The 24,891-nt window shown below is 42.2% G+C and overlaps 1 protein-coding gene across 1 annotated transcript in view; it reads left to right on the forward strand.

Annotated features, from left to right (window-relative positions):
- Positions 1–1,818: 1,818 nt before the first annotated feature.
- Positions 1,819–24,891, forward strand: part of LOC131192836 (zinc finger protein 91-like) — a 35,793-nt gene continuing 12,720 nt past the window's right edge. The window contains 9 exon segments of the mRNA XM_058172389.1: positions 1,819–2,217; positions 2,613–3,460; positions 5,624–5,738; positions 5,847–5,914; positions 11,214–11,343; positions 12,860–14,268; positions 20,321–20,326; positions 23,619–24,243; positions 24,246–24,870. Coding sequence (XP_058028372.1) covers positions 3,056–3,460; positions 5,624–5,738; positions 5,847–5,914; positions 11,214–11,343; positions 12,860–14,268; positions 20,321–20,326; positions 23,619–24,243; positions 24,246–24,870 — 3,383 coding nt within the window. The 5' untranslated portion in view covers positions 1,819–2,217; positions 2,613–3,055.

Consider the following 24,891-nt stretch of genomic DNA (forward strand, 5'->3'; position numbering starts at 1 on the left):
AATGAGGGGTCCTTGGTGCTCTCTGAACTTGATTGTTTTGTTGCAGACATTTCATCACCCAATGAAATGGGAACATCATCAATGTACCAACCAATCTCAGAGGACATTAAGGATCCCTCAATCCAACTTCTGTCTGCTGTGTCAAAGTAAGATCCAAGTCAAACAGTATGAATGCAGAAGCAGGGAATCTCTTTTGCTCAAAGACCTCTTATGATGTGATGGAATAATGACAGATGTCAATGTAGAATGTGTGCAAAAAGCTTCAGGGTGAACAATTTGTCTTTCAAACAAGGTGCCAGAATGAACAGAAGTTGAAACAAATGCACGGGCAAATGATATTTTTCAAGCATTAGGACCATATTTTTGTTTTCTTATGGTGTGCCATAATTAAGGTAACTTAAACAAAATTAAGTAAGTTATCAGTGGAGGTGTTACTTGCTAAACATGCATAAAATTCTCTTTCTCTTTGTTGCATTAGAAATTACTAACACACTAAAGTGTTCGGGTGGCCTTGGGGGGCATATTTCAGCTCTTGCTTAGTTGAAGGTGTTTTTTCAAATATGGATTTATTCAACTTTCTGTGTCAAACTGGAGAAAAAAATAGGTATTTAAAGAAAAATCAAGGGTAATCTTGATTTTTTAAATTTGATTTTTAACCACTTTTTCCATCATTTTAAATTCTTTGTTTTGCTCACTGTAGCTAACCTCTTTGTGTGTCAATGTTGACTCCAAATGTTTTTTTGTTTTTTTTAATTTATATCCCGCCCTTCTCCGAAGACTCAGGGCGGCTTACAATGTGTTAAGCAATAGTCTTAATCCATTTGTATATTATATACAAAGTCAACTTTTATTGCCCCCAACAATCTGGGTCCTCATTTTACCTACCTTATAAAGGATGGAAGGCTGAGTCAACCTTGGGCCTGGTGGGACTTGAACCTGCAGTAATTGCAAGCAGCTGTGTTAATAACAAGCAGACTTAGTCCGTTTAGCCACCAGAGGCCCTATATTTATATTTATGGTCTAATGATATACCCCTGCCTTAAATTCTCCAAAGTGTTTAAGCTTCCTAGTCACATTTGTTGAAGTAAATTTCCTACTCAATCCCTATGTAAAAGTTTTTTTCCCTATCATAGTTTAGATTATTATGTATATTCCTTTTTCACCAACTTCCTTTTCTTTCATCGAAAGAGGCTGGAGGGGTCTCTTCCTGTTCTGGTCCCCTCTTTGCTGTAAAGTTGAGGAAATAATTTGAGAAGGGCAGCTGTATTTATTGAATTAAAGAAATAAAAATAAATAAATAAACTATAATTTTCCTCATTGTGGCCTTTCCTGCCTGTGTCCCATTTTCCTCCCTTTCAGGTGAGAGTTCTCCACAACACAAGACACTAGCTTGGTTTCCCAGAGAGCCTTCTGGTCCTCCTCTTCTGACCGCCTGTCTATTTCTGACAGGATTTTTGGGGCCTCTTCCAATCTCTGCTGAGCCTTCAGGGCGGCTGTTCTTGAGGGAGGTGAGTTTAAATCCTCCAGAGAGATTTTTCTCCATTTCCACAAACGGTTCCTTTTTTTTTTTTTGTTTACATTTATACCCCGCCCTTCTCCAAAGACTCAGGGCGGCTTACAATGTATAGGGCAATAGTCTCATTCTATTTGTATATATTTACAAAGTCAACTTATTGCCCCCCCAACAATCTGGGTCCTCATTTTACCTACCTTATAAAGGATGGAAGGCTGAGTCAACCTTGGGCCGGGCTCGAACCTGCAGTAATTGCAGGCTTTGTGTTCTTAATAACAGGCCTTACCAGGCAGAGCTAAACCGGCCCTGGACAGGAAAGAGAAGAAGATTGAGAAAGTGCTGCTTCTGGAGACCACAAAGCTTTTCTTAGGCATGGAGCCATGGATAGAGGCCTTTTCTCCTACTCCCATGACCATCATCCGTACCCTCTCCCTTCTCAGGCGCGTTCCTCTTTCCCGCTCTTTCTACGATCCGGCACTTTTCGCCATATCCACCAGGGGGCGACCTCTGCTAAGAGAAGGTAACGTCAGGCCGTTCCCCATTGGGCCACTGGAGGGCGAAGATAACTGCCTTCCAGAGGAGGCTGCGAAGGAAGTGACATCACAAACGCTTGCCGCTCTAGGAGGCCGCACTCGCTCGCCTTAACCCCTGAGGCTCCGCAGGAGGCGGAGAGTCGGGCTGGGGGAGATCCAGACGTGCCCCGGGTGAGTTGGGGGCTCTTCCCGGGCAAAGGGAGGCGGAGGAGGGAGAGACCCGCGCCCGGCCATCCGGAGGAGGGAAGCAGGGATGCCGTGGGGGGGATCTGTGGGGTCCCTTCCCGCCCCGTGTCAGAGGAAGAGCCCGAGTGGGGGGAGGGGAGGGTCGGCCTTGCGGAGGCCCAGCAGGAGAGGAGAGAAGCCGGGCGAGGAGGAGGCAGGATTCGCACCAGGCTCCCTGTCTCCGGAGGGGGAGAGAAGCGGGGCGGCCTCTCCAGCCGCCTCCTTCCCGGCCCTGCCCTGGGATGAGCCGCTTGGGGCTCCAGGCAGGTTGGCTGAAGGTTCTTCACTGGTGAAATTCTCCACTTTGTAATTCTTTTCGTTTGTTTTTCTTCCCATCTCAGATACAGAAACTCGAAGCTATTTGAAATCTTCGCAAGGAAAAATGTTCTCTTCTGCAAAAAAAAGAAAAAAAAAGAGCAGAATAACCAGGTGTCCGCCAACTCCCTGATCTTGGGACCTTTAGACGCGAGCTGAAAACATTTCTATTCCAGCGAGCAGGATTGGCCTAATGGGGTTTTTAATGGTTTTAAATCTTCTGCCAACTTTAAATTTTTTCTTTAATCTGATTTTAATTTTGTATTAATTGTCTTACTTGGTTGTGAACCGCCCTGAGTCCTTTGGGAGAAGGGCGGTATAGAAATTTAAACAATAAATAAATAAATAAATAAACTTGGAGGGATCAGAGTCCTGAGGCACCAGAAATGGTCCCGTGAAGGAAAAGGCATCTGGAGACCCAGCAGAGTCCTTGGAGCCATTTGGAGTTGCTCTGCAGGAGAGAGAAAGGATGGAGACACAACCTTTGGGAAAGGAGGGAGCCGGAAAAGGCCCTTCAGCTGCTCAGCCTGGGAAGCTCTGGACAAGGACTGGGCAGAAGATCCTGGAGGAGGAAACCATCCTCCCTTCAGAAGTTCAGCCCTGGAATTTCATCCAATATCGGGAGGCTGAGGGTCCCCGAGGACTTTGCAGCCGACTCCATGACTTTTGCAGGCGATGGCTGAGACCAGAAAAGCACACCAAAGCCCAGATGCTGGACCTGGTGGTTCTGGAGCAGCTCCTGGCTCTTCTGCCCCCAGAGATGGAGAGCTGGGTGCGGGAGTGTGGAGCAGAGACCAGCTCCCAGGTGGTGGCCCTGGTGGAAGGCTTCCTCCTGAGCCAGGCAGAAGATCAGAAGGAGTTGGTCGAGTTGCAGGTGAGGCACTTTACAGAACTCAAAAGAAAATAATGTGTTTGAATACTTCACCCCTCCTTCCCAAACCTCTCTGACATTCATAATATGTGGCAATGTCCCACCAATTCTTGTAGGACATTGTTCCATTTTATTCCCCAAACCCCCAAAACTTTATTTATTTATTTATTTATTATTTATTATTTAAATTTGTATACCGCCCTTCTCCCGAAGGACTCAGGGCGGTTCACAGCCAAGTAAAAATACAATACTATAAATACAAATTAAAATACAATTAAAAAACTTATTAAAATTGGCCAGAATTAAAATTTAGAACTAAAACCCATTAAAACCCATTAAAACACTAACCCAGTCCAGCGCAGATGAATAAATAGGTTTTAAGCTCGTGGCGAAAGGTTCGGAGGTCCGGAAGTTGACGAAGTCCTGGGGGGAGTTTGTTCCAGAGGGCGGAGCCCCACAGAGAAGGCCCTTCCCTGGGCGCGCCAGACGACACTGTCGCTACCGATGGCACCCTGAGGAGCCCTCTGTGAGAGCGCACGGGTCGGTGAGAGGTATTCGGTAGCAGCAGGCGGTCCCGTAAGTATCCCCGCCCTATGCCATGGAGCGCTTTAAAGACATTCACCAACACCTTGAAGCGCACCCGAAGGCCACAGGTAGCCAGTGCAGCCGACGAGGATAGGTGTCACCCGGGAGCCACGAGGGCTCCTCTATCACCCGCGCAGCTGCATTCTGACTAACTGTAGCCTCCGGATGCCCCTCAAGGGAGCCCCATGTAGAGAGCATTGCAGTAGTCCAGACGAGACGTCACAAGGGCGTGAGTGACTGTGCACAAGGCATCCCGCCCAGAAAGGGCACACTGGCGCACCAGGCGGACCTGGTGGAAAGCTCTCCTGGAGACGGCCGTCAAATGGTCTTCAAAAGACAGCCGCTCATCCAGGAGAACGCCCAAATTGCGCACCCTTCCATCGGGCCAATGACTCGCTCCCAACAGTAAGCCGCGGACTCAGCTGACTGTACCGAGATGCCGGCATCCACAGCCACTCCGCCTTGAGGGATTGAGCTGAGCCTGTTCCTCCCCATCCAGACCCGTACGGCTTCCAAACACCGGGACAGCACTGATGGCTTCATTGGGGTGGCCCGTGGAAAAGTACAGCTGGGTGTCATCAGCGACAGCTGGTACCTCACACCAAGCCACTGATGATCTCACCCAGCGGTTTCATATAGATGTTGAACAGAAGGCGAGACCGACCCCCGCGGCACCCCACAAGTGAGGCGCTGGGTCGACCTCTGCCCCCTGTCAACACCGCTCATGCACCGTCGAGAGATAGGAGGAGAACCACCGATGAACGGTGCCTCCCACTCCCAATCCCCCCAGCCGGCGCAGCAGGATACCATGGTCGATGGTATCGAAAGCCGCTGAGAGGTCTAATAGGACCAGGGCAGAGGAATAACCCCTATCCCTGGCCCTCCAGAGATCATCCACCAACGCGACCAAAGCCGTCTCAGTGCTGTAACCGGGCCGGAAGCCGGACTGGAACGGGTCCAGATAGACAGTTTCCTCCAGGTGCAGGGGGAACTGATATGCCACCATACTCTCTACAACCTTTAACCTTAGACTGTCTACTGTTGATCTCACCCCATTCCTAAGTGGTAAGGGGCGTGCATAAAGCACACCATCATGCCTACCGTCCCTGTCCTAATGTTCCTTTTTACTCATATAATTCCCTCAACACTGTCAGACTATTTACTGAATCTGCACTACTATTAATCGTTTCATAGTTCCCATCACCAATCTCTTTCCACTTATGACTGTATGACTATAACTTGTTGCTGGCAATCCTTATGATTTATATTGATATATTGATCATCAATTGTGTTGTAAATGTTGTACCCTGATGAACGTATCTTTTCTTTTATGTACACTGAGAGCATATGCACCAAGACAAATTCCTTGTGTGTCCAATCACACTTGGCCAATAAAATTCTATTCTATTCTATTCTATATCATGTATTCCAATCATGTTATTTTATATATGCTTGACAAGTAAATAAATAAATAAACCTCACTGATCGACATTGGGGGCTTTAAGGTTGTGTTCCGAATATAAGAATCCATTTATTTTGTGTGATGTGCATTAATTCTTTTTTCTTTCCTCCTATTGGAAGGGCTGCACTGTGGAGATCAGAGATCCTGAGAGAAAGAAGAATCCATCAAATCCCCCTCAGGAGCTATTTTTCAGGAGGATCCCTTGGGAAGATCAGAGTCAGGACACCGCAGGAGGTAATCAAAGATCCTACTACAACCCAGCTGTCTTACCTTCACTCTCTTTTCTATGGAATATCTCCTATTTTGTTAAATATGCATTTTGAAATTATTTATTCTTTACAGAGAAAAAAAGCATGAAGTTTTCTGGATTTTCTGGCAGAGATCAAACAACGGTTGAACCTCTAAATCAAGTAAGAAAGGGAAAAGTTATTAAATTTGTATTCTCCCTTCAGGAAGTGAAGCAAGTGTGCAGAGTTCGCTCTCTTTCTATTTTCCCCCCTTGTTTGGACTGGGTTATTTTTGTGTACTTTCACAACATGGACAGCAGAATAGCAGCTTCAAGTTGCTGTCAGCCACATAGCTTCCTCTGGTTATCTTGTTCTGCTAGGTACTCCTCCAAATTTGTGTTTACAAGAAACAGTTTTTAAAAAAGTCCTTCAAGAAATAGGAATAAACATATCAGAGTGGCAGGAACTGCTAGAGACCCATTCTTTTTGTAATTCTTTGACTTTGAATTGTACAAAGCTAATGAAAAATAACTAAATACTCACATGGCCACATTACCATTTTTAAAAAGCTTTATTTATAACCCGTAGTTTAAAAACAAGCAAATCATATTAAAAAATAAACCAGACAATAAAATCCAAAGAAAATGGGCGCATAGAATCAAGGTACTTTGGGCTACAAAATAATTTCCAATCCTCTGATTTATGGCTGGATTAGGAGATCAAACATTCCTGCTTTGCAAAGACTAAGAAATGACTTTCCCAGGGAATTTTTTCCTCTTTGTTTTCTTCCATTCAGCCAATGACTCAGACTACTAGATCAATAAATGATAGAGCAATAAATCAGTTGATCCAGAAGTGGAATTACTTTACCGAAAGGCAACTGAAGGTTTTGGAGAATCCATCAACTTGATAAATCTTCAATTAAAGAAATTTTCAGAGCCCATTTTCTCACATAAAATGTGTATTTAGGTGACGCACAGCCATTTAACTTAACATAATAACAGAGTTGGAAGGGACCTTGGAGGTCTTCTTCTCCAACCCCCTGCCCAGGAAGGAAACCCTACACCATTTCACACAAATGGCTATCCAACATTTTCTTAAAAATTTCCAGTATTGGAGCATTCACAACTTCTGCAGCCAACATCTTGGCAACCAAAACTGAATGCAACAGAGCCTTGGGGTACTCCACTGCATACTTCCCTCCATGTGGATGTAGTTCCATTGAGAACTAAACGTTGAGTCCGGTTGGTCAGCCAGTTACGAATCCATCTGGTGGTGGTGCTGTCTAACCCACATTTTTCTACTTTATCTAGTAGTAGGTTATGGTCTACTTTATCAAAGGCTGAAGTCCAAATAAATTATATCGACAGCATTCCTTTGGTCCACTAATTTTGTCATTTTGTCAAAGAATGCAATAAGATTAGTCTGGCATGATCTGTTTTTGACAAACCCATGTTGGCTTTTGGTTATTATTTTGTTTGCTTTTAGGTGTTCAGTGATTCGTTGCTTGATTATCTTTTCCAGAATCTTCCCTGGTATTGAGGTCAGGCTGATAGGTCTGTAGTTTTCTGGATCTGTTTTTTTTCCCATTTTGAAGATGGGAACGTCAGCTCTTTTCCAGTCCTCTGGCAGTTCCCCTGTGCTCCAGGATCTTTGAAATAGTTTAATGGTTCTGAGATCTCGTCTGCCAGTTCCTTCAGAACCTTGGAGTGTAATCCATCCAGTCCTGGTGATTTGAACTCATCTAGGGTAGACAGGGGTTCACTTACTATTTTTTCCCCTATTTTAACTTGGTGCATATCTTTCTTTGGAATTTAAAAAAACATACATACAAACAAACAAACAAACAATACATCCTTAATCATTCACTGTTTCATCTGAATGTATATTTTGTGTCTTCTACTCCCTCCTCCATCTTTTCATATTATAATTCTATCATACCTTTATATTTTCATTTAGATTGTTACATCATTCTTTTCAAATTTCTTATGTTTATATTAATTCATCAAATATCTAAACTTTTACATATATATATCTTCTCTAACCATTGATATAATTGCTCCCATACTTTAAAATACGCTGATTCTTCCTTTTCTTTTATTACCAATGTTAATCTATTCATTTCTGCACATTCCAATATTTTGTTAATTACTTCTCCTCTAAAGGGATTTTCTCTGCTTTCCAGTTTTGCGCAAATACAATTCTCGCTGCAGTTACAATATGTATAATCAAATAAGTATTCTCTTTACTATATTTCTCTGATAAGATACCCAATAGGAACAGTTCAGGTTTTAAATCAATACACTGTTGTATCATTTCCTCTAGCCATGTTCTAATTTTAATCCAGTAGTTCCTCGCTTTTGGATACGTCCACCACATATGATAATATGATCTTGGTATCTGATGGCATTTCCAGCATTTAGCTGATTTATTTTTAAACATTTTTGCCAATTTTTCAGTTACCATATGCCATCTATAGAACATTTGATATTGATTTTCTTTATATACCTGTGGACATGGTTAATTTATAGTTTCTTTCTCATACCCAGATTGTTGGGGGGGGCAATAAGTTGACTTTGTAAAAAATATACAAATAGAATGAGACTATTGCCTTATACACTGTAAGCCGCCCTGAGTCTTCGGAGAAGGGCGGGATATAAATGTAAAAAAAAAAAAATTACTTGCTGCCATTTATCCAACTCAATTGTATATCCAAAATTCTTAGCCCATGCTATCATTGTTTCTTTTACCTGTTCTTCTAGCTTAATATTCAGTAAGTAATTGTATAGTTTTTAAATCATTTTTTTCATCTGAACCTGTGAGTATCTCATCCAGTTCTGTCAATTCCAAATAAAAACCATATAGTTTAGCATCTTTTTCATATCTTGTTTGCATTTGTAATTGCGTATATCAATCCATTTCAATCCCTTGTTCTGCTATTTCTTGTTTCTTATTCAATTCCCCCTTATCTGTTAGTATATCTTTATATCTAAGAATACTCCCCATATTGATAATATTTGGATGTATTAAAGCTTCCAGATCACTATATTTGTATTTTCAAGTAATATTTATCTCTAACATTCTCCCATACTAATAATAATGCATTTCTTACATAGTGTCTTTGAAAATAACTGTGCGTACCATAAAAAAGTATGCCATCCCAATTGTGTGTCATGTCCTTCCAAAGTTAATAGTCTTGTATTTCTTAATTCAATCCATTCTCTCATCCACGTCAATGCTCCTGCCTGATAGTATAGTTCCCAATTAGGTAGTCCAAATCCTCCTCGAAGTCCCACATCTTGTAACATCCTTATGTTAATTCTTATTTTTTTCCCTTGCCATATGAATTTCATTACTATTTTATTTAATTGTTCAAAACATTTCTTTTCCAACTTTATTGGTATTGTTTGAAATAAAAAATAAGTGTCTCAGTAATATATCCATCTTAATTATCACAATCCAGAACAATGGAACAGAATAAAAGAGTTGGTAGGAATCTTGGAGATCTTCTAGTCCAGGGGTAGTCAACCTTTTTATACCTACCACCCACTTTTGTATCTCAGTTAGTAGTAAAATTTTCTAACCACCCATCGGTTCCACAGTAATGCGCCGTGTATCATCATGCGCCGTGCCTCTCGCGCATTGTGGATTGGGTTGGGGGGGGCGCTGGCTACCAGCTCTGCTTGTCTGTTAAAGCTGGGTGATGTGCGGGAAGATGCGCAAGCTATTCTGGGACGAGGCTCTTTTGTTTGCGGTCGCACTATAGCGCCATTTACTTTCACTTACGTAACATGAACTAAACTTATGCGCGGGCGATACAAATATATATTTTCAGAAATTTAAATTTTCACGGGGAATTTTATGAAAACCTAATGAAAATGTTTTTAAATAATGCTATGATTTTTTTTTTTAAGTCAATTAAATTTTTTTAAAAAGGAAAGTGCTTCAGTATCGGACAAAACCCCTATTGCCCACCATGAAAGCTGGAACGCCCACTAGTGAGCGGTAGGGATCAGGTTGACTACCACTGTTTTAGTCCAACCCCCTTCTGAGAGAGGAAGCCATATAATATTTGGCTGTCCACCTCCAGTTTTGGAGCATCCACAACTTCTGGAAGCAACTCATTCCACTAATTAATTGTTTTCACTGTCAAGAAATTCCTCTTTAATTTTAGATTAATTCTCTCCTTGATTAGTTTCCATCCATTGCTTCTTGTCCCAACTTCAGGTGTTTTGGAGACCTGGTTGGCCTCCTCTTCTTTGTGGCCGCCCCTGAGATCTTGGAACACTGCTACCATGTTATTCCTACTCCTTCTTTTCATTAAACTAGACATACCCAATTCCAGCAATCGTGCTTTATATGTTTTAGCTTCTAGGTTCCTAATCATTTTGGTTGCTCTTCTCTATATTCTTTCTAGATCAAGATGTTTTTTACGTTGTGGCAACCAAAACTGGATGCAATATTCCAAGTATGGTCTTACCAACGCATTATACAATAGTGGCCAAAATTGTGGAAACCTTTTCGGAAAAGTGTATTTTTGAGGTTTGATGGCTAATAACACCACTTTTTTTTGGCGTTTCAATAATCATATTCCACTGCTGGAATGACCTGAGAATAGTACAGACCTTAACCTAATTGAAAATCTATGGCCCCGACTAAAGAAACTTCTTAGTAAGAAGCGACCCAGCAATAAAACCCAGTTAATAGAAGCAATCATTCAATCTTGGTTTCAATTTATAACAGCTGCAGAACTAAAAGACTTGGTTCACTCCATGGGAAGACGTTGTAAGGCCATAATTCATGCTAAAGGTTACCCAACTAAGTATTAACTGCCATGGTGATAACTTTTGTATATCTCATTTTTTTCTAGGTGTTTCACTTTTCTTCTTTATACTGTAACTGCTATTCTAATAGCAAATCCTTCATAAAAGTTGCATTACATTCTTGATTAAATTATCTTTCCATTGATATATAATTTAATACTACTCCAAAAAAAGTGGTGTTATTACCTACTTTTAGAAAATACACTTTTCCCAAAAGGTTTCCACAATTTTGGCCACTACTGTAAAGTGGTACTAACACTTCATGTGATCTTGATTTTATCCCTCTTAATGCAGTCTATGATTGTATTGGGTCTTTTTTTGGCAACTGTAGCATACTGCTGACTCAAGTGATTGTCCACTAGGACTCCAAAATCCCTGTTGCACTTTCTACCAGGTATAAACTATTCTATGCCTGTGCATTTGGTTTTTCTTTCCTAAATGTAGAATCTTACATTTCTCAACGTTGTTTTTCATTGTGTTAAATAGGGCCCAATCTGTCAATCCTTCTATATCTTGACCTTATCTTCTGGAGTGTTGGTATTCCTGTCAATCTGGTTTTGTCTGTATATTTGATGAGCTCTCCTTCTATCCTCTTGTCTAAATCATTGATGAAGATGAACTTGCGAATCCTCCTGTTCTGTTCTTTTTTCCATGTTCAGGAGAGTCTTGTGTCCTTCGAGGAGGTGGCTGTGTGTTTCTCTGAGGAGGAATGGTCTCAGCTGGATTCTGACCAAAAAGCACTACATTTGGAAGTCATGCTTGAAAACTATAGGAACGTGGTCTCTCTGGGTAAGAGTTTTCTAGTCCCCAATCAGAGAGTTCAAGAAGACAGATTATAGTTAGTTTTTTTATTAAAAAATCAGTGATCAAATATCGTCTCCTGGGAGGGAGAAGGAAAGGATTTGGCCTTCTCATACTCCAAGGAAGGAAAGATTCAATGTCTCTTTGCTTAGATGATTTCTATGCCATTTCCTATCTGTATATTTCTATTTGAACTTATCTGTGGAGGCTGAAAAAAAAGAAGTGTGCTTTTAAGTGTTTTCTGGAGGTCATGTGAGAGTAATGTGTTGTCCTCTGAAACCTCCCCAAATTGTATGATAACAGTACTTTCATGCTCAGGCCATGGAAGAGCATTCTCCCAATCCAATTCAGGAACAAAGGCCTCATGCAGTGTCACTCAGAGCACATTGCAAGTTACGACCTAGCCCACTCCTAAGTACTTAAGACTCAGTCCTGAAATTACAAATCTTACAGCACCACGGCCATCATTCACACTTATGAATGACAGCAGATGCTCTGCAACAACATTCACCCTACCTATACCGCCACCCCACCCCACCCCGCTGGATCTTAACTTACAACAATGTGGCGAGCCATCGGTTCCTTTGCCTACTTTGGTGCATTTGCAGAGATATGCAAGATCAATAGTGGGAAATCTCGCACTTCTAATCTCATGTGATCTCACACTGCAGTAGTTTAGGCCTCTGTTCTCTGCCAACCAAGGCCTGCACGAGATCCAAGACAAAATTCTTTGCAAACAGAGGGAAGGCATCTTCACTTTCAAAGACATTGGCCCTGGATCTCGTGCAGTCCTCAGTTTTTAAAAGAACACAGGCCTAAACAACTGCAGTGTGAGATCTGGCAATACTGATCTCATGTGATCTTGTACTAAAGTGGTTTAGGCCTCTGTTGTCTGCAAACTGAAGCCTGTACCAGATCCGGCCAAAGAGCCCTTGCAAGCCGATGAGATTTTGGGCCAGCAAAATAGCCATTCTTGAACCTTTCCAGTCACAGCACAAAGAGCATTTACAAGCCAGTGGGAAGCTTCAAACAAGGGATTTAGCTTCAAAAATCTCACTCTGAAATCAAGGAACAAGCTGAGCGGGACAGACAGGCGCCATGAAGCAGCTGCTCCAAGGTATACCAGGGAAGAAGAAGCTTGTTTCAAAATTGTTTCAGTTCTCACAGGTCTCTGCTGAAATTAACCCAACCCAATAAATCTTAATGTTTTCTCCTAATTCTTCCTTGGATATTTCCACTAATTATTCCTTAACTCAAAATTGAGTTTTGAGTTAGATTTGCATATGTATAGATAATTATAAAGAAAGAGATGTTTTCTAGATATTTTCAAAGCATTCATGACTCATGAATTTAGAAATCATTATGTCTATCTCACACCACTGTAAGCATGCAAACATACAACATAATGGAATTTTGGAGAAACCCAGAAGGAAATTCACTTGACTTTCTACAATTTGATCTTTTTCTCTAACCTCTAATCATTTACATTTCTCTTGCTTTGAAGGTAATAATGGTCAGGAGAATCAAGATTCCCGTGAACTGTTCCAAGTGATCAGTGCTAAAGATGGAACAGAGAACTTTGGAATTCGAATGAAATTTGAAAGCCATGAGAGAAACCAGTCAAACAATTGGAATCAGGAAAGCTCATCTTTCACTGATGCTCTGATGCAAGACTTTCTTGCCCAGCAAGTGAAAATAAGGAAAAAGTATACTGAAAAAAGTATGAAGCTAATCAAAGCTAAATTACATGTAGTTGAACACTATTTAACCCAAAACAAAGAAGATGCTATAAGAAGACACAAGAGACAAAACTACAATGGGACATTCATTCTTTCTCTTGGAAATAACTTCCTTACATCTCAAAAAGTGATTGACAAGAAAGAGAAGCTTTATAAATATTTGGAATGTGGAAAATGCTTTAGAACAAGCGAGCAACTTACTTCCCATGAAAGGATTCATACTAGGGAGAAGCTATACAAATGCAGAGTATGTGGTAACAGATTCAGAAGATGTAGTACTCTTATTTTCCATAAAAGGATCCCATATAAATGTATGGAATGTGGGAAAACCTTTACTCATAGCAGTGGACTCAGAAGCCACAAAATGATCCATACAGGAGAGAAGCCATATAAATGCATGGAGTGTGGGAAAACCTTTGCTCAAAGAGGTAATCTTATTTCCCATAAGATGATCCACACAGGAGAGAAGCCATATAAATGCATGGAGTGTGGAAAGACCTTTGCTCAAAGAGGTAATCTTATTTCCCATAAGATGATCCACACAGGGGAGAAGCCATATAAATGCATGGAGTGTGGAAAGACCTTTGTTCAAAAACGTAATCTTATTTCCCATAAGATGATCCACACAGGGGAGAAACCATATAAATGCATGGAGTGTGGGAAAACCTTTACTCGTCGCTATGAACTTACTATCCACAAAAAGATCCACACAGGAGAGAAACCATATAAATGCATGGAATGTGGAAAGACCTTTGCTCAGAGCAGTGGACTTGGAAGCCATAAAAAGATCCACGCAGTGGAGAAACCATATAAATGCATTCAGTGTGGAAAGACCTTTGCTCATAGCAGGGCACTCGGAAGACACAAAAGGATACACACAGGAGAGAAACCATATAAATGCATGGAGTGTGGAAAGGCCTTTGGTCAAAGAGGTAATCTTATTTCCCATAAAATGATCCATATAGGAGAGAAACCATATAAATGCATGGAGTGTGGAAAGACCTTTGCTCAGAGCAGTGGACTTAGTTGCCACAAAAAGATCCACACAGGGGAGAAACCATTTAAATGCATGGAATGTGGAAAGACCTTTGCTCATAGCAGTGGACTCGGAAGACACAAAACGATACACACAGGAGAGAAACCATATAAATGCATGGAGTGTGGAAAGACTTTTTCTCAATGCAGATATCTTGCTTCCCATAAAAAGATCCACACAGGGCAGAAGCCATAGAAATGCATGGAGTATGGAAAGACTTTTGCTCAAAGAGGTAATCTTATTTCCCATAAGATGATTCACATAAGCAAGAAGGTGGATCAGTAATCATCATCCACAATTCCTCCCTTTGCAGGTACATTTCCATCTTTGCACACCAGGAGACGTAGTTTGTCTCATTCAGCTGAGACACCACGAAACCTCCTGTTACGCTAACAGAAGCCTTGTTGATTGTTTCTATTACGAGCAGTAACAAAGCATGATACACACACACCCTCTGATTCTGAAGCAAGTTCCCACTGGGTTTCTCTTCTCTCTGGTCTCTGTAGTCACTCTGGGCTTCTCACTGTACTGGGCCCATAACCTGTCAAAGTGAGACAACCCAGGAGCAATAGCAAACATAGATTTGTTATAAATAGTGGTTTTATCTACAAAAGATTATATACCCGTGATGGCGAACCTATGGCATGCATGCCACAGCTGGCACAAAGAGCTCTCCCTGCAGGCACACGAGTTTCACCCAGCTCAGTTCCACTGCACATACGTGCCTCCTGCCGGCCAGCTGATTATCAGGATGTGGGGCGGGACGCATGTTGGAAACCCATGCATGTGCACGGGGTTGCATGCGGGGGGGGGCACTGGGTGTGTGTCCCCGTCCCCCCCATGGCACATTTTTGGTCCCAGAAGGCTGCAAGTGTTTTAAAATGTTAAAATGCTATACAAGCCATCAAGAATATAAATACATATGTACAACAGGAACAGGAAGTGCCTCAGGAGCAAATAGAGGTAAATCCTAGAGAGGCAGGAAATGTATCAAAAAACAATGGAGATGAATGCTAAAGAGGAATAATTTTTGGGTCCCAGGAGGCTGCAGGGAGGTCTACTAGGCCCAAAATGGGGGGGGAGATTCGCATGTGCAGGATGGGTGGGTGGAGCATGGGGGTGCTTGTGCGCATGCTCAGGGGGCACATTGCATTATGGGTGCTGGCACACACTTTCAGTACACAACGATAAAGAGGTTAGCCATCACTGATATATACATACTACAAACAAGTCAAAAAATTTAGAGCAGGGAAGAACACACTGGGAGGGACAGAGACACGCTAACAGGGACAGTTCTTATTATACAGGCTCTTAAAGTGACAACAGCCAAAACCTTGTTGACTCATTACATCAGTGCATCATTGCCTCATAATAGCAGCTGGTCAGGTCTTAAATTATTATCCTGACAATCTGCTTGGTTGGCTAATGTGACCTGTGACAAGAAGGGGGGTGGACAGTATCTATTCTTTACTTATACCAAAAATGTGGGAATTATTCAATGTTGGTTTCACCTTTGACCGTGCTGATATGATGTACCTAATAAACTGGATTTTTGAGGACGCCAAGGCTTCAGAGTTTTGACTTGGTTGGAAACATTACTCGGAACCATGACAAGTAGTTTTATTAAGAGAAAGCAGTTAGGAGAATGTGAATGCATATTAAGCTCCTATAGCTAGCCAGCCTACAGGCCAACCCAGGTAGTCCTTGATTTACAATAATTTATTAAGTAACCATTTGAAGATCCTTCCTTCCTCCCTCTTTCCCTCCCTCCCAAATTAGGCATACTTCCAGTGAATCAGAATGAAAACCACTCCAGTGTGCTAACATTGCAAATGATCAATCAAGAAGGAAGGTTTTTGGAAATTAATGCAGACCAAAATAACATAAAATCAAGAACTATTCAAAAAATTACTTCAGTCCTTCCTGATGAAACAACAGAAATGTGAATGGAACTTTCTCTGGGATGTCAAGATGCCAAAAATAATTCAATCTGCCAATAAAGGAGGAAATGTGTAGGTTATTTTTATTTTTAAATTTTTTTTTTATTTGCATTTATATCCCGCCCTTCTCCGAAGACTCAGGGCGGCTTACACTATGTCAAGCAATAGTCTTCATCCATTTGTATATTATATACAAAGTCAACTTATTGCCCTCAACAATCTGGGTCCTCATTTTACCTACCTTATAAAGGGTGGAAGACTGAGTCAACCTTGGGCCTGGTGGGACTTGAACCTGCAGTAATTGCAAGCAGCTGCTGTTAATAAGACTGCATTAGTCTGTTGAGCCACCAGGTTATGGTTGAAATGAGAGGTCCTTGGTGCTGAGTTTGATTGTTTTGTTGTAGACATTTTATTACCCAAACTAGGGAACATCATCGGTGCACCAACCAATCTCAGAGGGTACTAAGGATGCCTCCATCCAACTTCTGTCTGCTATCAAATTAAGATCTGAGTCAACCAGTATGAACGCAGAAGCAGGTCTTTTTTGGTCAAAGAACCTCTTATGATATGATGGAATAATGACAGATGTCAATGTAGAGTGTGTGCAAAAAGCTTCAGGGTGAACAATTCGTCTTTCAAAAAAGGGGCCATAATGAACAGCATGGTTAAGAAAATGCATGGGGCAAAAGATAGTTTTCCACCATTAGTGCCATATTTTTGTCTTTATGGTGTGCAAGAATCTAGGAAACGGTATAACGGTAACTTAAAATTACTTATCGGTGGTGTGGTTACTAGCTAAACATGCATAAAATTCTTTTTCTATTCGTTGCAATAAAAATTACTAACACACTAAAGTGTTTGGACAGCCTGGGTGTGTGTGCTTATTTCAGCTCTTGCTGGGTTGAAGGTGTTTTTCCGAATATGGATTATTCAACTTTCTGTGTCAAACTGCAGAAAAAAAGAAATAGATACAAAAAAAACCAAAGGTTACCTCCATGGTTTTTAAATGGATTTTAACCACTTATTCCATCATTTTAAATTCTTCTTTTTTCCTGCTCATTGTAGCTTACTTCTTTGTGTGTCATTGTCAATTCCACATATGGTCGAATCTTTTCATTTTCTCTTTTTACTTATGGTCTAATGATATATCGCTGCCTTAAATTCTCCAAAGGGCTTAAACTGTAAAAATGTTTTCCCCATCATAGTTTAGATTACTATTCCTTTTCCACGATCTTCCTTTCTTAGTTTTGTAATTTCACCTTTTCTCCTGCCAGAGTTGAAACGCCATTTTCCCCTCTTCATTTCTCAATTAATAGAATAGAATTAGAATAGAATTTTATTGGCCAAGTGTGATTCGACACACAAGGAATTTGTCTTGGTGCATATGCTCTCAGTGTACGTAAAAGAAAAGATACGTTCATCAAGGTACAACATTGATGGTCAATATATCAATATAAATCATAAGGATTGCCAGCAACAAGTTATAGTCATACAGTCATAAGTGGAAAGAGATTGGTGATGGGAACTATGAGACGATTAATAGTAGTGCAGATTCAGTAAATAGAGCCTCTTTATGAGGTAAAATTTATGGAATATCCAGAGGTTTCAGCTGTTCCTTCATTTTGGAACCGGTTTTCTTTTCTGGTTTCGTTCAGGGTCGCCATGAAGGGCAGGGAGCCGTTGAGAAGGGCCTTTCCTTCTACTCCCAAGCCCATCATCCCTGCCCTCTTCGTTCCCCTCAGACGCGCTCCTCTTTCCCGCCCTTTCTACAATCTTGGTACTTAGCGCCAAATCCACCAGGGGGCGCTCCAGCAAAGGGAACTCCAGCCGCTTCCCCATTGGGCCACTGGAGGGCGAACGTCACAGCTGCCTTTCCAGGAAGGAAGGAAGTGACAGGCGGGGCGAGATCCAGACGTGTCCCGGGTGAGTTAGGGGCTTTTCCCGGGCAAAGGAAGGCGGAGGAGGGAGAGACCCGCGGCCGGCCCTCCTCCGGCATCAACTCCGGGTCCCATGCTCCCCAGCCGCCCTCTCCATGCAGGGGGAAGCGGAGCTCCAAAGCAGCAGCAGCAGCAGCAGAACAGGGGATGCCAGGAAGGCGGCGGAGATCCGGGGCTCCCTTCCCGCCCCGTGTCCGGGGAAGAGCCCGAGTGGGGGAGGGGAGGGTCGACCTTGCGGAGGCCCAGCAGGAGAGGAGAGAAGCCGGGCGAGGAGGAGGCAGGATTCGCATCAGGCTCCCTGTCTCCGGAGGGGGAGAGAAGCGGGGCGGCCTCTCCAGCTGTCTCCTTCCCGGCCCTGCGCTGGGATGAGCCGCTTGGAGCTCAAGGCAGGTTGCATGAAGATTGTTCACTTTCTAATTCTTGGTATTTATTTTTCTTTCCATCTCAGATACAGAAATTCAAAGACGTTTGAAATCTTTGCAGGGCAAACATTTCTCTTGGGGAAAAAAGAGCAGAATAACTTGGGGGGATCAGAGTCCTGAGGCACCAGAAATGGTCCTGTGAAGGAAAAGGCATCTGGAGAGCCAGAAGAGTCCTTGGAGCCATTTGGAGTTGCTCTGCAGGAGAGAGAAAGAATGGAGACACAACCTTTGGGAAAGGAGGGAGCCAGAAAAGGCCCTTCAGTTGCTCAGCCTGGGAAGTGGGGGAAGCTCTGGACAAGGACTGAGCAGAAGATCCTGGAGGAGGAAACAATCTTCCCTTCAGAAGTTCAGCCCTGGAATTTCATCCAATACTGGGAGACTGAGGGTCCCCGAGGACTTTGCAGCCGACTCCATGACTTTTGTAGGCGATGGCTGAGACCAGAAAAGCACACCAAAGCCCAGATGCTGGACTTAATTGTTCTGGAGCAGCTCCTGTTGCTTCTGCCTCCAGAGATGGAATGTTGGGTGAGGGAATGTGGAGCAGAGACCAGCTCCCAGGCGGTGGCCCTGGCTGAAGGTTTCCTCCTGAGCCAGACGGAGCAGCAGAAGGAGCAGTTTGAGTTGCAGGTAAGTTTAGGGAGCCCAGAAGGGAATAAAGAATCTGTTTGAATACTTCACCCCTCCTTCCCAAACATCTGGGACATTCATAATATGTCTCACTAATTCCACCAATAGGACATTGTTCCATTGTTTTCTCACTCAACCTCACTGATAGATATTGGGGGCTTTGAGGTTGAATTCCGAATATAGAATCCACTTTATGTCGTGTGATGTACATTAATTCTTCTTTGTTCCTTCCTCCTATTTGAAGTGCTGCACTGTGGAGATCAGAGATCCTGAGGGAAAGAAGAACCCATCAAATCCCCCTCAGGAGCTATTTTTCAGGAGAATCCCTTGGGAAGACCCAAGTAGGAACATCTCAGGAGGTAATCAAATATCCTCCGATTATCCAGAGAGATCCCATCTGTCTTACTTTCTCTCCTGTAATATACCTCCTCTTATTTTGTTAAATACGAATTTTGAAATTATTTATTCCTTACAGAGAAAGAAAGAATGAAATTTTCTGGTTTTTACGATGGAGCTCAAACAGTGGTTGAACTTCCAAATCAAGTAAGAAAGGAAAAATTATTATTCTCCTTTCCTTCAGGAAGTCAAGCAGGTGTGCAGAGTGCATTCTCCTTCTATTTTTCCTCTTGATCTAACTGGATTATTTTTGTATTCCTGTGCGACATTGCCAGCATAATAGTAGGTTGAAGTTGCTGTCAACCAGATTAACTTCCTCTGTAGACCATAACTGGGACACTGTCATTTCTACCCTCAGGTTCTGTTAGGAAATGTTTTCCCCTCAGTCCAAAACAGTCACATGGCCCAATCACTGCAAGCTCCACTGGTCTGTTGTTATCACTTCTCCCTCATCTGGCCAGGTGTGAGAATGTCCTTGGTTCCCAGGATTTTATGATGACAATTAATTAATTAATTATAACCCCCCTCCCTATCTCTTGCTCTAATGTGGCAGCACTGGAGCCTCAAAATGGCATCGGCCAGATCACTTTTTAAAGACCACAGGTTAACTGGTTCTGCTAGGTACTCCTCCAACTATGAGTTTATAAGAAGTATTTTTTTTGCAAGTCCTTCAAGAAATAGGAATAAATGTATCACTGTGGAAGTAACTGCTAGAGATCCATTCTTTTTCTAATTCTTTGACTTGGAATTCTGTAAGGCTAATGAAAAATAATTAAATACTCACATAGCCACATTACTATTTTAAAAAAGTCTTGTTTATAACCAGTACAGTAGAACCTCTGGTCACGAACGCTTCTGACCATGACTAAATTGGGTTCCGACCAAAAAATTCAAAACAAAACTTTTAAATCTGGTCATGAACACATACGTGTCTCGCTTCCGGTCATAATCAAATTGGGTCACGACCGAAGTTATGGAACAAATTACAGTCGTGATCAGAGGTTCTACTGTAGTTCAAAAAGTAACCAAATCTTATTAAAAAATAAAGCAGACTATTCCAAAGAGAATGGCTACGTAGAACATGTAATCAAAGTACTTTGGGCTATAAAATAATGTCCAATCTTTTGATTTGTGCCTGAATTAGGAGATTAAACATTTCAGATAAATGACTGTCCAATTTTTTCTTAAACACCTCCAGTGTTGGAGCAGCCACAACTTCTGGAGGCAAGTCATTCCACTCGTTAATTGTTCTCACTGTGAGAAAATTTCACTTTAGTTGTAGGTTTGTTCTCTCCTTGGTTAGTTTCCATCCATTGCTTCTTGTCCCACCTTCAGGTGCTTTGGAGACTAGGGTTGGCCTCCTATTCTTTGTGGCAGCCCCTGAGATATTGGAACGCTGCTACCATGTCATTCCTAGTCCTTCGTTTCATTAAAGTAGACATACCGATTCCAGCAACCATTCTTTATATATTTTAGCCCTAATCATTTTGGTTGCACTTTTCTGTACTCTTTCAAGATCTTTTTTACATCGTAGCAACCAATACTGGATGCAATATTCCAAGTGCAGTCTTACCAAGGCATTATAAAATAGTACTAACACTTCATGTGATGTTAATGTCAGGGATCCAAGTAACACCCTCAACAAAAGGGCCTCTGGTGGTGCAACAGGCTAATGCAGCCTATTATTAACAGCAACTGCTTGCAATATTGCAGGTTCAAGTCCCACCAGGCCCAAGGTTGACTCAGCCTTCCATCCTTTATAAGGTAGGTAAAATGAGGACCCAGATTGTTGGGGGGCAATAAGTTGACTTTGTATATAGTATACAAATGGATGAAGACTATTGCTTGACATAGTGTAAGCCGCCCTGAGTCTTCGGAGAAGAGGGGGATATAAATGCAAAAAAAAAAAAAAAATTCAAACTCGGAGGCTTGAATTCCCTCAAAGCTAATTTTTATTAGAGATGTCATTTTGGCACATCTGGGAAAACCGAATCTGAGAGCTTCCAGGTTTTCCTCACCCAAAAGAAGGTTCAAGTCCTTGCCCATCACACACATGTCCATCACACAAACCAATCAGGTACCCTCCAGAACAGAAGATCCCTCCCCAGTCTTCTCAGCACAGCTGTAGGCAAAGTGGCCTTCACTTTTTGGAAAAAATGTTATTTTGACTACATATCATCTTTATTTGATACAATCCCCCTTCCCAATTTCTCACAGTAGAATTTATGGCAGGCCTGAATGCTCAAAGGTAAAAGATGGCTTTCAGGTCTGACACTTGATTCTATCCCTCTTAATGAAGCTTATGATTCTTTTTTTTTTTTGCAACTGTAACACACTGCTGTTTCATATTTAAGTGATTGTCCAATAGGACTGCAAGATCCCTGTTGTAGTTTCTAGTGTTGAATCTTACATTTCTCAACATTTTTCATTTTCTTAGATGGGGCCCAATCTGTCAATCCTTCTATCTGTAGCTTATCTTCTGGAGTGTTGGTATTTCTATCAATTTGGTCTTGTCTGTGAATTTGATGAGTTCCCCTTCTATCCTCTTGTCTAAATCACTGATGAAGATGAACATATCTTGTGAATCCTCCTGTTCTGTTCTTTTTCCGTGTTCAGGAGAGTCTTGTGTCCTTCGAGGAGGTGACTGTGAATTTCTCTGAGGAGGAATGGTCTCAGCTGGATCCTGACCAAAAAGCACTGCATTCGGAAGTCATGCTTGAAAACCATAGGAACGTGGTCTCTCTGGGTAAGAGTTTTCTAGTCTGCAATCTTTCTGTGCCATTTCATATCTGTATTTTTCCATTTCTATTTGACCTTATCTGTGGAGGCTAAAAAAAGATGAGGTTGCTTTTATGTGTCCTCTGGAGATCATGTGAGAGGGATGTGTTATCATTTGTCCTCTAAAACCTCCCCAAATTGTGTGAGAACAGAACTTTCATGCTCAGGCCATGGAAGAACATTCTCCCAATCCAATTCAAGAATGAAGGCCTTATGCAATGTGACTCAGAGAAACTTAGAGTATAGCAAGAGGGGGGTCACGTATGTACCCCGCACATACACGTGCGGCCCCCTTCGCTCTCCCTCCCCCCCCGCTTCTGGAATGGGATGGCATGGTTTTCTCTCCCTAGGCTCCAGAGCCTTTCTAGGAGCTTGGAGAGGGTGAAAATGGCCTTCCCCCGCCACCAGAGGCCCTCTGGAGGCTGGAAATGGCCTGTCTCCAGCCTCTGGAGGGCCTCGGGGTGTGTGGGGAAGGCCGTTTTTGTCCTCCCCAAGCTCCTAGAAAGGCTCTGGAGCCTGGGGAGAGAGAAAAACAGGCGTTCCCCACCACCCCCTGAGGCCCTCCGGAGGAAGGAACAGCCTATTTCCCTACTTCCAATGGGCTCAGAAGGCTTCCAATATGGCTACACATGCCCTCCGATATGGCTACGCGTGCCACCTGTGGCCTGTTTACTAACATGAGTATAGGTAATTGACGAGTTACAACAGTTCCCTTAGCGACAGTCATGCTGGAAAACCTTAGGAATGTGGTCTCCCTGGGTAAGAGTTAGGTATTCCCCAATCGGTGTTTCGGAAGACATTTTTTAATTAGATAACTCAGCTATTTCTTATTTTAAAAATCTCCATCCAGTTGTCATGTCCTGGGTGGGGGAAGGGAAAAAAAATCTGCCCTGCTCCTGATGATGCACAGAAGGAAATTAATATGGCTTTATACACTTTGATCTTTTTCCCTAATCTTGCTATCGCTTTCATTTCTCTTTTCCATTGAAGGTAATAATGGGCAGGAGAATAAAGATTCCAGAGAACCATTCCAAGTGACCAATCCTGGAAATGGAATAGAGAAACCTGCAATTAAAATGGAACTTGAAAATCATGAGACAAACGAGTCAAGAGGTTGGAAACAAGAAAGCTCATCTTTCACTGATGCTCCAATGCAAAATTTTCTTGCCCAACAAGGAGAAAAAGAGAAAAAATATATTGGAAACTGTGTAAATGAATACTATCCAAACGAAAGCCAAAAAGAAGAGTATATATGCAGAGACAGTGGGAAACATTATAATCCAACTTCCATTGCTTCTTCTGAAAATGCGTCCCTTACAACTCATAAAATGATCCAGGCAGAAGAGAAGCCGTATAAATGCATGGAATGTGGAAAGACCTTTGCTCAGAGCAGTGGACTTAGTTGCCACAAAAAGCTCCACACAGGAGAGAAACCATATAAATGTATTGAGTGTGGAAAGGCCTTTGCTCTGAGCAGTAGACTTACTATCCACAAAAAGCTCCACACAGGGGAGAAGCCATTTAAATGCATGGAATGTGGAAGGACCTTTTCTCAGAGCAGTGGACTTAGTTGCCACAAAAAGATCCACACAGGAGAGAAGCCATTTAAATGCATGGAATGTGGAAAGACCTTTGCTCAAAGAAGTACTCTTATTTCCCATAAGATGATCCACACAGGGGAGAAGCCGTATAAATGCATGGAGTGTGGAAAGACCTTTGCTCAAAGAGGTAATCTTATTTCCCATAAGAGGATCCACACAGGAGAGAAGCCGTATAAATGCACAGAGTGTGGAAAGACTTTTGCTCAGAGCAGTGGACTTAGTTGCCACAAAAAGATCCACACAGGGGAAAAGCCATTTAAATGCATGGAGTGTGGAAAGACCTTTGCTGATAGTAGTGGACTCGGAAGACACAAAATGATACACTCAGGAGAGAAGCCATTTAAATGCATGGAGTGTGGGAAAACCTTTGCTCAACGCAATTATCTTGATTGCCATAAAAAGATCCACACAGGGAGAAGCCGTATAAATGCATGGAATGTGGAAAGACCTTTGCTCAGAGCAGTGGACTTAGTTGCCACAAAAAGCTCCACACAGGAGGGAAGCCCTATAAATGCATGGAGTATGGAAAGTCCTTTGCTTATAGTAGTGGATTTACTATCCACAAAAAGTTCTACACAGGAGAGACACTATTTAAATGCATGGAGTATGGAAAGACCTTTGCTCAGAGCAGTGGACTTAGTTGCCACAAAAAGATCCACACAGGGGAAAAGCCATTTAAATGCATGGAGTGTGGAAAGACCTTTGCTCAAAGAAGTACTCTTATTTCCCATAAGATGATCCACACAGGGGAGAAGCCGTATAAATGCATGGAGTGTGGAAAGACTTTTGCTCAAAGAGGTACTCTTATTTCCCATAAAATGATCCATATAGGAGAGAAACCATATAAATGCATGGAGTGTGGAAAAACCTTTGCTCAGAGCAATGGACTTAGTCGCCACAAAAAGATCCACACGGGGGAGAAGCCATTTAAATGCACAGAATGTGGAAAGACCTTTGCTGATAGTAGTGGACTCGGAAGACACAAAATGATACACTCAGGAGAGAAACCATATAAATGCATGGAGTGTGGAAAGACCTTTGCTCAATGCAGATATCTTGC

The sequence above is a fragment of the Ahaetulla prasina genome, chromosome 2 (genome assembly GCF_028640845.1).
Source record: "Ahaetulla prasina isolate Xishuangbanna chromosome 2, ASM2864084v1, whole genome shotgun sequence".
Lineage (NCBI taxonomy): Eukaryota > Metazoa > Chordata > Lepidosauria > Squamata > Colubridae > Ahaetulla > Ahaetulla prasina.